General features: G+C 47.2%; 1 protein-coding gene across 2 annotated transcripts in view; it reads left to right on the top strand.

Moving 5' to 3' along the window:
* Positions 1-16,538, top strand: part of CCDC77 (coiled-coil domain containing 77) — a 104,123-nt gene that overhangs the window by 6,838 nt on the left and 80,747 nt on the right. For both annotated transcript variants that reach the window (XM_068134293.2, XM_068134302.2), the window contains one exon: positions 7,995-8,137. In XM_068134293.2, the coding sequence (XP_067990394.1) occupies positions 7,995-8,137 (143 nt within the window). The remainder of the gene's footprint in view (positions 1-7,994; positions 8,138-16,538) is intronic.

The raw sequence follows: 16,538 nt of genomic DNA, 5'->3' as shown, positions 1-16,538 counted from the left end.
GGTACATCGGTACATCGGTACCTCCGATCCCCGAGAGGAGTCACGGCAGAAAGATGTGTTATTCTGTGTGTCAAAGATCAATGGTGAAACCACACCAATTGTTACCAACAAACAAGTATTGTATTAAGGTCACAGAAGAATAACAGCACAAAAACAATAGTAGTCAATTGTACAACCAATATATCATTCCTATGATGGTACCATCAGTTTCGTACAATATAACTCGCTGTGCTCCATGCAAGCGAAAATAACATTCCCAATGTCTCTGTCCCGGCTTCAAGCCAAAGTCGATCCACGCTCCAGTGATCGTCAGAACGATGTTGTATCGAGATGAGAATCCCGCTCGGTTGACAGTCACACTGCCAAAGATGGGCAAAGGTGTCCTCAAGAGGCGACTGGGAAATCACACCTTCTGGTATGGATGTTCAACGGCTCCCCACACGGCGAACCGCAAATTCCCACTCGAAATCCACGTTACACATGCAAACCAGGCTAACGGCTGGATGCGTTGAAATGGTTCAAGCGAGGTGAAGAGCCTAGAGCGATGCAAAATCGGGCGCGAGGCAAAACGGCCAACTGGCCTGTACTTGAGGCGTAACGGCACTCCAATGATTCTCTTCGGAATCGACCGCAAAACCTGACACGCAGGTTTATCTGTCACAGCGATAACAACTCTGTCACAGGAATCCCTTTCCCAGGAAACCCAAAGTTCACTCGTGACCCCCGTTCGCCAGCGTTGCTCAAGACCTCGAAGCAGCTCGGCTTCTTCTCCACCTTACTCGCTCCGCCTCCTTTTCCTCTTCTGGAAAGGAGTGGAGGAAGTCCGTGACTTCCTCCACTCTCACGTTACGGTTATGCATGTGTCCTCTTCTTCTTCGTCCGGTGCCCGATCCGGTTTCCGGTTTCTTTTTAAAACATGAATTTTTTTTACCTTTTGAAAACGGTTATCTCCAATTCACTTAAACGATAACAATAATAGTACATGGAACCAAAAATGTTTACAGTGGATGAGAACCACAACAACGGAAGTGACGAATCGGTAACAATAGCAACTCCACCACCACGATGAGGCATTGGTCTATCATTGCAGAGGAGGGAGTAACCAGGGAGAGATATTAAGGAGTCAGATGTGTTGAAGGAGGAAAATTTCCGTTGAGCAGATCAAGTCTGGTTTGTCAGAAGCAACCTGTATGGAGGGTTCAGTCAGGTTTGAGCATAGGCCCCAGATGGTTGATGTCCATACCGTTAAGTAAAAGGGAGGGGGAGCATCCGGTACAAGAGAGGCGATGGGTGGGAAAGGGTAAGATGAGGAAAGGGGGAGCTGTTGACATTGTCAAAGATTGCAGAAGAGCTAGGAAAGAGGGCAGGATGAGGAGGACAAAAAGTGGGGATGGGACGAGGCACAGTGAGTAATACGAAATGGGTTTAGGTGTGGGGGGGGGGGGGGGGGGCAGAGGGAAGTCGAAGATTGGAGGAGGTGGTGGAATGAGTTGGAAGAGAGAGAAAGGGGGGGGGGGAGGAGGAAGCAGCTTTGTGGATGAGTTGAGGTAACCCACCAGAGGTCGTCTGGGATGTACATATTTTTCCAGTAACCCCTTCCATGATTATGTCAACGCCTTATTTTGAGTGTACATCGATGCTTCGCCACACTTATTTCCAAAAACATTGTCGTTTGTGCAGGAGCCAATCATCTGTGGTTGTGCCAGCTTAGCTGAAGTGATTGTGAACCATGCAAAAGAGCAATTCCACGGTTACTCACGTTACATTTGAAGCAACAATGACTCATTCAAATAGGTCTAATTTCTAAGCGTATGCAATGAAGTTTATTATTTACTCATAGCTTGTAGTAGACAACATAAACGACACAAGCATAAACAAAAACTCAGAAAAGAATTTTGTTAGTGTTGTATCCACAAAAATGTGCCGGTTACTCACGTTACATGATTTGGACATGCATCTATCTATAATTCCATTAATCTCTGTGTGTATGTGTGTATGTGTGTATGTTTGTCTGTGACCGCTGTTTCTCGACAACCACGGGTCCGATATACTTTAAACTTGCCAGGTATATTGCTGGGGACCCGAGGATGTGCCTTTTCAAGGTTTCATATTAATCGGACAAGTACTTACCGAGCTATGGCGATTTAGCCGTTCGCCGTTCGCTTTGGCGTTGCGAATGGACCAAACCATTTCATGTAAATAGAGGGGGGGGTTCTGTGGTCGTTGCGAATGGACCAAACCATTTGATGTAAATAGAGGGGGGGGATTGTCACCGTACTCGCAAGCCGTTCGCCGTTCGCTTTGGCGTTGCGAATGGACCAAACCATTTCATGTAAATAGAGGGGGGGGATATAATTTTAGATATATATATATAGTACGGGCATATATATAGTACGGGCATGCCCTAGTATAATGAAAAGACTACAAATTTCAAAAATGTCCTAATCTGAGGTATTACAAGATGAAAACTTTTAATGTTCTGTACAGTCCCAATACTGGGTCACATATTGTTGGTAAAAGAAAACCTCTGAAAATAATAATTTTGATGTAGGAGACATAAAACATGGTTACTCACGTTACGGTTATGCATGTTACATTTTGTCCGTACTCTATCCGAATCATTTATGTCAATTTTTTTGGGTGATATCAACTGATAAATCAACTTATTTAGATTCAAAAGACATGATAAGTAATAATACTCTGTATATCACTGTCATATTCAAACTAATTTTGGTAAAACACAAGAAAAAAAGAAAGTAAGCAGTATGCATTAATGTATCATAAAGTACAAATGTAAAAAGTGACCACCCAGCCTCAGTTCATTTTCTGCATTGTTAGGCTCTTTTCTCTTAACCTACACTTTTGATACCAGTGCTGAATATTAATGAATGATATGTCTTAAATACTTTGTCAATCAGCAGGCAGCAAGATATAGTCAGGTTCACAATGTCAATAAATTATATTTCGTTCAAAATCATGGTAGATTAGCAAACCTATACATTTTTGGAAAGGTTATAGCATAAGGAAACTAAAAATCAATGTTTACATTTGGAGAGATACCTGTATGGCGGCCATTTTTGATTTTCAAAATGGCCACTGTAAAATACATATTTTGTTCTATTTCTGCCTCTAATTACCCTAAAAACTTTAAAAATATATACTAAACCTATATTTTCAGGGACAAGGAATCCAATGAAAGTATCAAATTAGTGCTATGGGGAATGGTAAGACACGAATCAAAGGTTTTGAATTGCAAAATACTGTCTTTATATTCGCGATAAGTTGCATAATCAAATACATGTTATCATTTTGTACAGGCAGTTAATAACATCAAAATGTGTCACAATAATTCATATCACCAAACATACACAGGCAGTCAGCAAAATCATATATACACATGCAGTCAGTATAACTTCACATCTACACAGGCAGTCAATGACAAAATATACACAGGCAGTCAATGGCATCAAACATACACGATTACAGAATATGCCATTTAGAGTTCGCCATCACTGTCCTGTGTGTCGTATCCGACAATATAGTCCGCATCGTTTTCACAGTCCGTTCCACACAAGCAAAGGTCGGTCAAATTGATTGGCAAATCGAATTGGTCGAATGGTCGATCGAATCGATTGGTCGAATGGTCGAATTGGTCGAATGGAATTGGTCGATTGGTCGAATCGAATTGGTCGGAATTGGCAAATGTAAACATTGATTTTCAGATTTTCCATGTAATAACGTTTCCAAAAATGTATAGGTTTGCTAATCTACCATGATTTTGAACGAAAAAACATAGTGAACCTGACTAATAGCACAAAGAAATATTAAATATTTTTGGGATTGAAAAAAAAACACAAACACAACAATGTTCTGCATCTTTCCATAAGGCAATGTTCCGATTGTTAAAATTCCTCACAGAACTTGGGATTTAAAAAACACAAACACAACAAGTTCTGCATCTTTCCATAAGGCAATGTTCCGATTGTTAAAATGCTTCACAGAACTTGAAGTGGCCACGGTTATTGGCAACTACTGGGGCCTCTATTTTTTTTTTCCTTCAGGTTCTCTTTGATTTTAAAGATATTGTCTCGTTGTTTGGGCCATTTCCAGTACTTGCCTGCTTGCTCCATCACAGAAACTTGATAATCATTTTGATTACCAATAACCAGCACTTCTCCAGGGTACAGCTTCTCCTCGTACTCCACTGCATACCAATCTCCTACCCTAACATCAGATTCCACATTTGCACTGGTGTCACTTGTACTGCTGCATGTGTTGTTGCAAGTGTCTTTTGTAAGAACATGGGCAGAGACTTCATCCTGTACTATCTCCAGACAATGCATGCGGGCGATACCATGAATCCACTGGGCAGCTTCAAACACTGTCTTTATTTCTGTTATACTTTATTTATTTATTTATTTATTTTATACTTTATTTCTTTATACTTTATTTTTATTTTATTTTATATTTTATTTATTTTATACTTTATTTCTATGTCTTTATCTTTTTTCTTTCTATTTATTTTTATCTTTATCTTTTAACTAGCATTTCTATGCCAGTAAATCATACTTTGCACACAACATAGTGTTGCGGATATGAGGATTGTATTTTTTTGATTGTGTGTATTGTAGTGGTAAATTGTTGTGTAACATTGGTTGGATATGGCCCCTCCTGCCTCCAGAGTTGTGTAAAGGTAAAAAGGGCGTCCCGGTAGTTATTCCATGAAACACCACATTGAAGGACACAATAAAACCCTTGTTCAGTAGCTTATATCTTATTATGTGTTTTAGAGTAAGGCCTTGTCTTCCATTAGAAGGACACTCCATTGCACCGAATCAATTAAGAATAGCTCCCCTTCAATACTTCTATTTCCCAGCCAAACTCTCCATCTGCGGGTAAAGCAGTTCACAAGCGTGGGGTGCACGCCCTCTCATTTCGCTGCTATAGTGAATATGTGCTCCGTGCTCTGTTTGAACAGGAGGGGCGGGGTCGCCCGGGAGAGGCAAGCCCAGGGCGCGCCACGAAGGTCGGGGCTGTTCAGCCCCATGCCCAAATAAGGAAACAAGCCCGTGGCTCGCCACGAGGGGCGTGCCGTCGGCGCCATGCCCAAATAAGGAGACAAGCCCATGGGATTACCATACAAGGTCACGAAACAGAGCACGGGGGGGGAGGGCGGTACCGAAACTGAGGAGGGCGTGTCAGACCCGCGCTGAAGGTTTGAAGAGAAGGGTGCGACGATGGCTGGGACAAGCTACACGAGGGATACGGCAGATGAGTCCAGGTGCGTAAGAGGGTTGGCAGTCCACCGGGAGAGAGTTCAGAGTTGCACCGGAGTTGCGTGAGAGATACGAAAAGCCTTTGACAAAGAGCCGCTTCAGCCAGCCCCGTTTCAACCCGCCGAGTGACCCTGCCGGCGTGCGCTGTAAAGCCGAATACAAGGAGCTGCCGGCGTGCGCTGTAAAGCCGAATACAAGGAGCTGCTCGCTTCCCGCCCGGAGTGGACCTGCTCGCTGTGCCCTGTGATCCCACCTGCTCATCCCTCCAAACGATTCCTATCCTTCCATCCATTTGCGTACGTGAGTTTGTTCTGTTCGTGCTGTCCTGGGTAGTAAACTAAGTCAGTATAAGCTAGTAATTTGCACTGTGTTACCTGCTTTTTCATGTCCGCTGTAAATACGCGTGACTGCTCTTTTTGCTTATGTGTGTGTAAATAATAAACCCCGTTACTCTTCTGTACGTCTTCTTCTTCCTCTTTGCATTCGCCGTCTTAGTCTTTTCCCCATTGAATGTCTGTGGCGCGATACGGCCAACGTCTGGGTGAATCGGGTTTAGTCGGGGAACAACTGTTCGGTCGCGGAGCCTGCGCTCGGCAAATATAACATCCTTAACCGCGTACCGTAACAATATGTAACTTAAACTTGTAGGTTAGGATGGAGGTTACGTTAAATAATACTGTTGCTATAAAAAAATTTAAACAAAAAAAGGACAATTAGTATACAATTACATAAGTATAATTAGTTATTAGTATTAGTGATGTACAGTTTATCAGAGAGTTGAGTGTAGACATGTGCAACATGAGAACATGTGGTCAGGAGAAAGTGAATTGCATGATGGGTAGACTCCTTTATTTACACTGCCCTCTATTGTTTTAGGGTAACACACATCACTAAATTCATTTCACATACACCACAGCACTTTCATGTAGTCACAGGCTGTAATTTGACATTTAGTTCCTGTTATGTGCTCCTCCCCGACCCCCTGGTCACGGTGTACCTCCGAGCCCCGAAAGGAGTCACGGCAGAAAAATATGTTATCCTGTGTCAAAAATCAATGGCGAAACCACACCAATTGCAAATAATACAAACACCAATAATACAAACAAATATTGTATTAAAAATAACACAAGAATAACAGTACAATAATAATAGGAATCAAGAGTACAATCAATATATCTCCTATGATGGTACCATCAGCTAGTACAAGGTAACTCACTGTGCTCCAAGTGAGTGGAAAAAGAACATTCCCCAATGTCTCTATATTCCCGACTTCGAGCTCAGAGCCGATCCCCTCCAGTGATCATCGGAACGATGTCGAATCAAAACCAGAATCTCGTTCAGATGACAGGCACAGTCACGCCGCCCAAAACGGCACAAAGGCGCACGCGGCCAAAGCGGAGAAAAGAGTCACGCGGTTAAAGCGGCACAAAGGCGCACTCACGGCGACTGGGAAATCCAAAGGCGCCCTCCAGGTATGAACTTTCACTGTTCACAGTCGGCGAGCCGCAAAGTAATCGTCAAAAGCCTCGGTGCACACACACACCACCGATACGTCTGAAAGCGGTGTTGAAAGCTTCTTGTCCGACTTTACTTCGCTCCGCCCTCTTTTTCCTCCTTCCGCTTCGTCGTCGTCCGGTTCCGGTTTCATTTAAAACATTAACCTTTTTACCTTTTGACAACAATAACCGTCATTTCCCTCAAACCACAATAATAATAATACATGGAACCAGAAATGTTTCAAGTGGATGAAAACCGCAACAACGGAAGTGATTAATCCGTAACAGTTCCAAAGGAAACATGCTTACTCACGATACACCATTGGTTACTCACGTTGAACGGTTACTCACGTTAACACATTTGCTCGCTGTTTATTAATAAATGTGCCCATGAATATTGATAAAACATTAATTTTTTAATCAAGAGACATTGTAACTAAGAAAATTTGAACTACCAGATTTGTACTCAATAAAGAAGTTGATCTCAGAAAACAGATGTGCTTTTTCGGTTACTCACGTTACATCATACAAAGAGGCACACCATGACACATTTTTACATTCAAAATGACAAGGTATCATCAAACTGATATGTAATTCAGAAAATGTGATCATCACGCAGTCTGGACACACAAATGAGTTTGGAATATTTCTTATCTACCTACTTCTAATGCAAGTCCTACTTTTTCAATTTTTTTTTTTACTTTTTTTGCCATAAAAAATTGCTCTCAATTCACTCGCTAATTTCTCAAAAAATTCGAACAGAAATGACAATTCATTGTTTGTTTCACTGACTTGCATGTATAACCAGTTAAAAAATATATTGAAACATGAAATTTCATATTTTCATTTTCAAAGCCATGTCCATCAACCTGTGGAATTGCCCAAAAAAGCATGCATAGCACAGGGCTGAAAGTATTGTAGAGAGAGGGAAATAAACGAGCAGGCGGTGATTGTTTTCTTTCAGCCGATGGTTGTCTAAGAATCCACATGTGAAAAGACTGGGGTGCATTGTAGAACTACAGTCATGTTGTAATTAAATGAACATCTCTGCTTAATTATTTTAAAACTTGATTTATTAGTGTTGTTGTAGGATGTTGAAAAATACAGTCCAAACTTATTTTGCAACTTATAAAAAGTTATGTTGTGATTTGAAGGAGCCATTTATATGAACTAACTTCACCTTTTCTCTACCCTCTGCCCTTCTTCCTCCCTGCACTTGCAGCTGAAGTTGGAAAGAAACTTGCAGCAACGTGAGACAGAGGTTTATGAACTGCAGCAAGCTGTGCGTGATATGCAGATGCTCGTGTTTCAGAGTCGTGAGCAGATTCTGCAGCTTTACGCGGAGAATGATCTCCTAAAGATACGGTACCGTGGCTGTTTTTACCTCTGTCACTTAAGGTGGACGAAGGTTGTTTTTGCCCCTGTCTGAGAACAGGGTATCTCAAAAAATTGTGTATGGTTTCAGATGAAACTTGTTGGACAGGTTGAATGTGTGACGAGGACAAGTTTATTCAATTTTGGTGAAGATCCGGATAAAAGTGTTTTAATTTTATAAGTGATTCGTCACCATTGAAAAATGGGGCCAAAATCGATATATAGTATTGTTACAGACACGACTTTGATGTTAAGGTGGGCCGAGCGGAATGGCCGTCGTGTCCGCACAAATTACCCGATTGTACTCGAACGTTGACGAAGCCGCGCCACGCTGGCTCAATAAGAAAAAGAAGACACCCGGCTGGGTTATAAAATGACGACACCAGGGATACGGTTCTCAAGACCTCCGGAGGAGATTATATTCGTTACGGAAGGTCAGATTACAGGGACGAGAGGTACAACATAGAAAGACGAGCACTTAGACACAATCTTATATTATCCCCGGACAGACGACAGGTAAACGGGACAAGGCTGACTCACACGGGGGTTGATGGCAGGAAAGCGGTTGTCGATGGCTCCAGGTTCTCCTGGGCTCAGGGCAGGATCGACCCGGTCCGGTCCAGAGATGCGGGGAGGTCTCGTCGCAGCGCTCAGAGGTGACGTTCTTTCTCAGGCGGGTCTCTCTCAGGCCTCTCCAAACTCAGGCGCATCTGTTTCAGCGCTCGCAGGCCCTTCTTTCTCCAGCTGGGGGCGCATCTGTTTCAGCGCTCGCAGGTCCGTCTTTCTCCAGCTGGGGGCGCATCTGTTTCAGCGCTCGCAGGTCCGTCTTTCTCTTCAGCTGGGGGCGCATCTCACGTCACCTCCGGTCAGTCGCCACGTATATCCGGCGGGGAGTGACACGCCCTCGGCTCGTTAGCTCCGCCTCGTGGAATCGGCACGTTGCTTCTCATTGGGTGCGTGCGGGGGGTTTACCAGGCTCCGCCCTTGACAAGGAGCCCCTTCGTGGTAACCCCGTGGAGCGCATGGTCTGGAGCGCATCGTCTGGAGCGCATTGTCGATGGCGGCGAACCGAGCCGGTGGGAGGACGCACACTCCCCCCCGCGCAGCGCCGTGCCCCTCTGTTGTTGTAGACGGGGAAGAAGATGGGAGGAGGTATGGGAAAGGTCCTAAACTCACTACTGGTGCCATATAATCACATTCTGGTGCAACGAAGAGTCATAATTAATGGAGACGAGGCCTTAACTGACATAGACTAAGAATAACTAGGAAGATGTCCGAAAGTTGTCTACGTGTGGTGCGGTGGACCTGGGCACGACATTTAATGGGGGAATAAGGGGAAGGTCGGCTCTACTGATTGTTATTTACATGCAATGGGACTAGGGAATGGGGGATTGGGGAAAGTTGGGGAGTATTGGAGAAAATAGGGGAATATTTACAAGCGGATATGGAGGCCAAATTCCATATTCGCAACATTGCACCCTTCTCTACCCTCGGGGCGTCCCGACCCGATAAATTTTTACCTACTTTAGTGTGGCACGCAATGTAGTTCCCTCTACTATTAACTCTACCCTGAGTGCGACAGTTTTACAGATATTCACGAATGAGTAAATATGTCCCCCTGCGACGTTGCACCCTTCTCCTCACAGAAACACACCCACAGGATAACCGAATCCGGAAAGAATTCTCAAACTAAACATACAGCCGGTAGGGAGCATTATTTACAAGATTACGCTGATATCTACACTACGATCCAGGACCTGTTTTTGGAGGAACACATGCAGATGTTATGCATAGAGAGAGCGCGCTTGCCAGCATCGATACACCAACCCACGAGTGCTCTGTGGCCGACGGCCTTTAATAACGTGCAGAGCACCCTTTCCCAGCATCAAAAGCACCACCCCACCACCAATCGGTGCAGTCACCATTGTTCATTGGAATAAAAATAAATTCGACAACCCCTAACCCTGCAGGTGTCTCTTGCTCTTCTTGTGGTGCACTTGGTGTTAACTAAAAGTGGTTCACCTGTATGGCATAGGTGCCACGTTGACCCATAGGTCCATCCCCGGGTGGTGCTTGGCCGCAACCGAACTGCGGTCCATTGTGGGTGGCCACAAACATTGCGGTCCATATGATCCCGGCAGCAAACAGCGAAAGTGCAGGCCCACAACTGCGCAGCCAGCACCTCTCTCTCCTCTCTCTCTACCCCAAAGCCAGATCCTCGGAGGTGGGAGACAAAAGAAGCAGACAAGTGAGTAAGGTGGTAAGGGCGCAAAAGTGCACGCAATGTAAGGTGATGCACACTGGGGGCACATGGGAACCAGGTGAGACAGGTACGTTCCTATCGTACGCCCCCCCCCCCCCCCCACCAGGTAACCTACATGGCCCCTCCCTTACCCCTTACTGTATCCACACAACACAACACTACCCATAAACATCTACTTTACAAATCAACAAACATCCCTACTGTCTTCCCCGTTCCTCCCATAAACCAAATTCGTCTTCTCTCCCTCCTAACCAATCAAATCTGCCATTTTCAACTTTCATCAAAATTTGCCATCTCCAACTCAACATCATAATTTGCCATCACCAATTCATCATCAGTCCCTCCTAAGGAGGGAGAGATGGAATCACCCCAATGTCTCATCCACGTCGTGATGCGTCTCACCAATCCACACAGCAATTCTCATTTCCTGCACCAAAACAAAGAAAACACAGGTGTGGAGTCATCATCATCACCACAGGTAAGTGGCTGCGTATGGTGCGACAGGTTCTTCAATCCTAACTATTTCCTAAATGACTTTAACAACTTTACACTACCCGGGGTCTTTCTCCGGCCAAACCATTGGCCCTCTTACACTATGGGTTCTAAAAACCAATTCCCATTGGCCAAACTGTGGTGCTTTTCAATTTGGGGTCTCACTCCCCCGATTCATCTCCCGGTGCCCTCGCACAATTTCTGGGCTGTGGCGTGTACCTCTCCCAGTGGGTCTACCCACCTGCACACCTCCACCACTGCAGTTGCCTCCGAGCTTACCTGCTCCTTGCCCTAACCTAACTACCTGGGGAAGGCCCTCTGGCACTCTCCCCACTCGGTGCCCTCTCTGGCACTGGGCTACCCGGGTCCGTCCTCCGGATCCTCGGGCCCCATCCACAACTCTACCGGCTCCCAGAGCCCACCTGCGGCCTCACCTGGCCGACATCCTCACAGTGGTGGAGTGCCCAACCAACTACACACACTAACAGGCTACACGCCCAGCCATTTCCACAACACTAATGCACCCATTCACAACACCATTCTGCAACCGCACCACAAATGCCAATATCCAACCACAATTTACCTGCACCCTCTACCTAACACTTACACTACCCGCCCCGGGTACTCGTGAAAGGGGTCCACTCTTCCCCCATCCACACCTTCGCACCATGCACACCACTCCGTACCACTCACTCCAACTCTCTCCACACACCTGTACCTGCACACCTGTGCTCTCACACCTGGTGCCACCTGCACCCTTCTCTCCCCAAGCGCATTCGCGCTGATCCACACACTCACTACTCATACACTGCTCCACACACCTGTCCAGTTGCACACCTGTGCAATCACACCTGTTCAATTCTCACAAACACGGCATCATCTCAGCTAACTACTCCCTTCTGAAACTTGCGCTTCCCAGTCGTCCCTTTAAACTATTGCGCTCCCACGTCATTATCATCCACACTAATCTACTTGCGTCCCCACTACAGGTATCAGTCACTAACTAAACTTAACGTTACCTACTGTCATCTTCTAGGGCCCTATCAATATAACCTAACCCACCCGGGCTAGTTTTCACTGCCATACACCCCATAATCTATTGCTCCTTTGCCCCCCACATGGGAAGGATGGTGGATTTGCCATCCCACCACATCGGGGGTCTCTCACTACCAATTTTGCACATCGAATTTCAACAAATTAAAAATTTGTCAATCACTGCCCATCATCTGCCAATCACTACTGCCAATCCCTTGCCAATCATCAAATTTTGTTTTTCTCTAATTTTGGGTCCAAAACACTAACCTCATCACCCAGTCTACTCACTAATACCTCTCGGTGCGCCAATCCCTGTCCAAAGCCCGGCTTCGTGAAGCCAAGCAATGGATGCTGGTTGTTTTGTGCCAGCGGCTGGATGCGTCCCGCATTCGGTGCAGGGAAGGAGGTTTACCCGGGCCGAGATCCCACGCACCATCTCGGCACGGAGCCATCCAATGCCCCGATCTCGACCTGCCGGCACGTCTCACCAAAAAGTGGTCGCCATGACGACCCTTTCTATCGGGCTGCCAGCTCCGCCTAGTGGAGCACGGACGCAGCCGTTCAAAGCGAGGCCCAGCACGCACCGAGGGCCCGCTTCGGCTAAAAGTCGCTCTAACCTCTAACCCGTTTAACGTCGATGCTTCACCTGGACGCTTACACCCCGCAGCCCGTTCCTTGCTCACACATCCAGCCATGCCCATGCTCCTCGTACCTTTCCTTACACACCCAGGTACCCTCATTCCACTCACAGCTTTGGTCACACACCTGACCACCGAACACTTTGGCACACATTCGTTGCTCGCACACCTCACCAATACACCGCTTCGCGCCCCCTCCTCGGTCACCTCCTCTGTGACAATCACAGGTGTGCCCTCATTCGCACACCCAACCACGTGCCTCACTACCAATTCCAGCGTGCATTCCCACTCACGCTCTACCATTCCAGGTGTGCATCCTTCCATCCCAGGTGTACATCCTCGCTCACCTGTCACAACCAACTCACTCTCCTTGTCACTCTCACTACTCTCACCTCCATTCTTGACAGCGCACTCACCCTTACTCTTGACAGCGCACTCTTTCCTCATGCACCTGTCCGTCACACACCTTTCTCGCGCACACTCTCCCGTCACACCCTCTGTAACACTCACCACAGGTGTGCATTCTTCCTTGCCTTTGACAGCGCACTCTTTCCTCATGCACCCGTCCGTTACACACCTTTCTCGCGCACACCTTTCTCGCGCACACTCTCCCATCACACCCTCTGTAACACTTACCACACCGCGCTTCCATGTGCTCCCTCGCACACACGCTACGACCGACTCACTCTCGCCAGCACCCTCACTACTCCTTGGCACGCACTTTTTTCTCACACACCCCAGAGTCGGACTTCCTCGCACACCTCCTTTTTCGCACACCAGACCTGTCGCACACTTCACCAGTGGCCTCTCACGAACACCCGGGTCCATCTCGACCCCCAAGCTTCTTAAATCCCCTGGCGCATCATACGCACGACCATATTGGTCACCACTTACACCGGGTCCTCTTCCTCTTCGCTTCTCCTCCATCACCTGCGAATCCCTCATCCGGTTAATGAGCACATCATCACGATCCAAACACAGACTTTGGACCAATTCTTTTATCTCCTCTTTTATCTCTTTCTTATCCCCTCTCCGTCGCTTCTTAATTTCGCTCATCCCTTCTTCCACTTCTTCTAATTTGTGCTTCACCTCTTTTATTCCCCGGTACGTCTCCTCAAGCTCGTCCTCCAAGGCTACCTTGACCGTTTCCATGTGCGTCCTCACCTGCCGGTCCTTCGTCTCCATTACCTCTATCACCTCGTCCAACCTCGTTGTCAGTCCCTCACGTACCATCTGACATTCCCTCTTTGTCGCTATCAGGTCGTTTTTTATGTCGTTTTGTGTCGCTTTTAAACCTCCTAATACCGCAGTGTTCCTTTGAACCTGCTCCACTAACTCCGTCTGTCCCACCGTCAGCTGCTCCACCTCCTGCGTCAGGTCCTCTATGCCCCCTTGCAATTTTACAGTCCCCTTTCTCACCTCCTTCTCCATGTGCTCCTTACAGTGCCTCACCTCCTCGCGCACTCCTCCGACCTCCTCACTCACTCCTCTTCTGATCTCCTCTCCCATCACTTGCATCTCCTGCCCAGATGCCACCCTCATCTGCTCCATTTCCTCCCTGTGAGCATCCAGTTTGGTTTCTACCCCCATTCTGACCCCCTCTATCTGCTGCCCCATTTGGTTAACTTCCCTTTCCGCTTGGTCCCTCATGTCCCTCAATTTGCCTTCCATGGTGTTTTCTAACCCCTCTAACCCTTTTTGCATCCCTTCCATTTGATTCTCTTGAGCGGCCATTCTGTTTTCTACCCCCGTTAACCCATGTTTCACTCCCTCTATCTGATTCTCTTGAGCGGCCATTCTGTTTTCTACCCCCATTAACCCATGTTTCACCCCTTCTATCCCATTGTCTAACCCCTCTAATTTCTTGTCTAATCCCTCACCGGTACCCCTCGCTTCGTCCCTCATTACCCCCATTTGGCCCTCCATCCTATCCATTTTTGCATTCAGTTGGGTCAAGAATAATCTGAGGTCAAACCCGGTTTGCCCAGCGTCCCCAGCCGCCACCGCAGGCTCGCCCTCCGCGGCGCCGCTATTTTGGGACCCTTCAACCACGTGAGCGAGCGCGCCATTTTGCGCGCCCGCTACTTCGTGCGTGACGGCGCTATTTTGCGAACCTGCCGCCCTCACTGCTTCGCTCTCCTCTTGTCCCTCAATTTGGTCCTGGATCGACCCTACCTCACTCTCCTTTACCGGACCCCAGCTGTCTTGACCCGCCATAGCGCGACTTTCAAAATTCGGTTTTTTTTTATTTTTTTTATTTTCGTAAAACAAATTCAAATTTCGCCGTTATAATTTCGCGCGGGAAACGCGCTCCGAATCGATTCTACTAATACTTGTTACAAATTTGGGCCTAATAAATTTAGTCCCGGGTTCGAATTCCACTCCTCGACACCAATTGTTACAGACGTGGCTTGGATGTTATTCCCCGAGCGGTTTTGGGATGACCACGTCTGCACAAGATTATACTCGATATTATACCCGAACGTTGACTAGTCGCGCGATGCTGGGTCAATGAAGGCAATAAAGGAAAAGGACACACGGCTGGGTTTCAAATGACACGACACCCAGGGTTCAGTTCTCAAGACCTCCGGAGGAGATTATATTCGTTACGGAAGGTCAGATTACAGGGACGAGAGGTACAACATAGAAAGACGAGCACTTAGACACAATCTTATATTATCCCCGGACAGACGACAGGTAAACGGGACAAGGCTGACTCACACGGGGGTTGATGGCAGGAAAGCGGTTGTCGATGGCTCCAGGTTCTCCTGGGCTCAGGGCAGGATCGACCCGGTCCGGTCCAGAGATGCGGGGAGGTCTCGTCGCAGCGCTCAGAGGTGACGTTCTTTCTCAGGCGGGTCTCTCTCAGGCCTCTCCAAACTCAGGCGCATCTGTTTCAGCGCTCGCAGGCCCTTCTTTCTCCAGCTGGGGGCGCATCTGTTTCAGCGCTCGCAGGTCCGTCTTTCTCCAGCTGGGGGCGCATCTGTTTCAGCGCTCGCAGGTCCGTCTTTCTCTTCAGCTGGGGGCGCATCTCACGTCACCTCCGGTCAGTCGCCACGTATATCCGGCGGGGAGTGACACGCCCTCGGCTCGTTAGCTCCGCCTCGTGGAATCGGCACGTTGCTTCTCATTGGGTGCGTGCGGGGGGTTTACCAGGCTCCGCCCTTGACAAGGAGCCCCTTCGTGGTAACCCCGTGGAGCGCATGGTCTGGAGCGCATCGTCTGGAGCGCATTGTCGATGGCGGCGAACCGAGCCGGTGGGAGGACGCACACTCCCCCCCGCGCAGCGCCGTGCCCCTCTGTTGTTGTAGACGGGGAAGAAGATGGGAGGAGGTATGGGAAAGGTCCTAAACTCACTACTGGTGCCATATAATCACATTCTGGTGCAACGAAGAGTCATAATTAATGGAGACGAGGCCTTAACTGACATAGACTAAGAATAACTAGGAAGATGTCCGAAAGTTGTCTACGTGTGGTGCGGTGGACCTGGGCACGACATTTAATGGGGGAATAAGGGGAAGGTCGGCTCTACTGATTGTTATTTACATGCAATGGGACTAGGGAATGGGGGATTGGGGAAAGTTGGGGAGTATTGGAGAAAATAGGGGAATATTTACAAGCGGATATGGAGGCCAAATTCCATATTCGCAACAGTATGATACCTCAAAAGTTGTGGATGGATTCTGACAAAACTTGGTGGATGAGGTTGTTAGGTGACAAGAACAAGCGATGAGATTTTCGTTCAGGTCCAGATCCAGATCCAGCCTATCAGTGGGATACAAAACGTAAACTGTTCAGCCTGGCGGATGTATGCACTCTACAAAATGCTGTTCTTTGTATTTAAAAGCAAGACGTACAAAACAAGTGCAGGCTAATTTCAATTTTAATTGGAAAAGAAAGCCCTTCCCGGTTTTAGATGACGGAAAACACAAATTGCACTTAAATCCCTGCTTTACCTCAAAAG

Source organism: Myxine glutinosa, chromosome 1, assembly GCF_964187855.1.
Source record: "Myxine glutinosa chromosome 1, kmMyxGlut1.1, whole genome shotgun sequence".
NCBI lineage: Eukaryota > Metazoa > Chordata > Myxini > Myxiniformes > Myxinidae > Myxine > Myxine glutinosa.
Note: the sequence above shows the minus strand (reverse complement) of the source record. Positions and strands in the feature narration are given on the sequence as shown.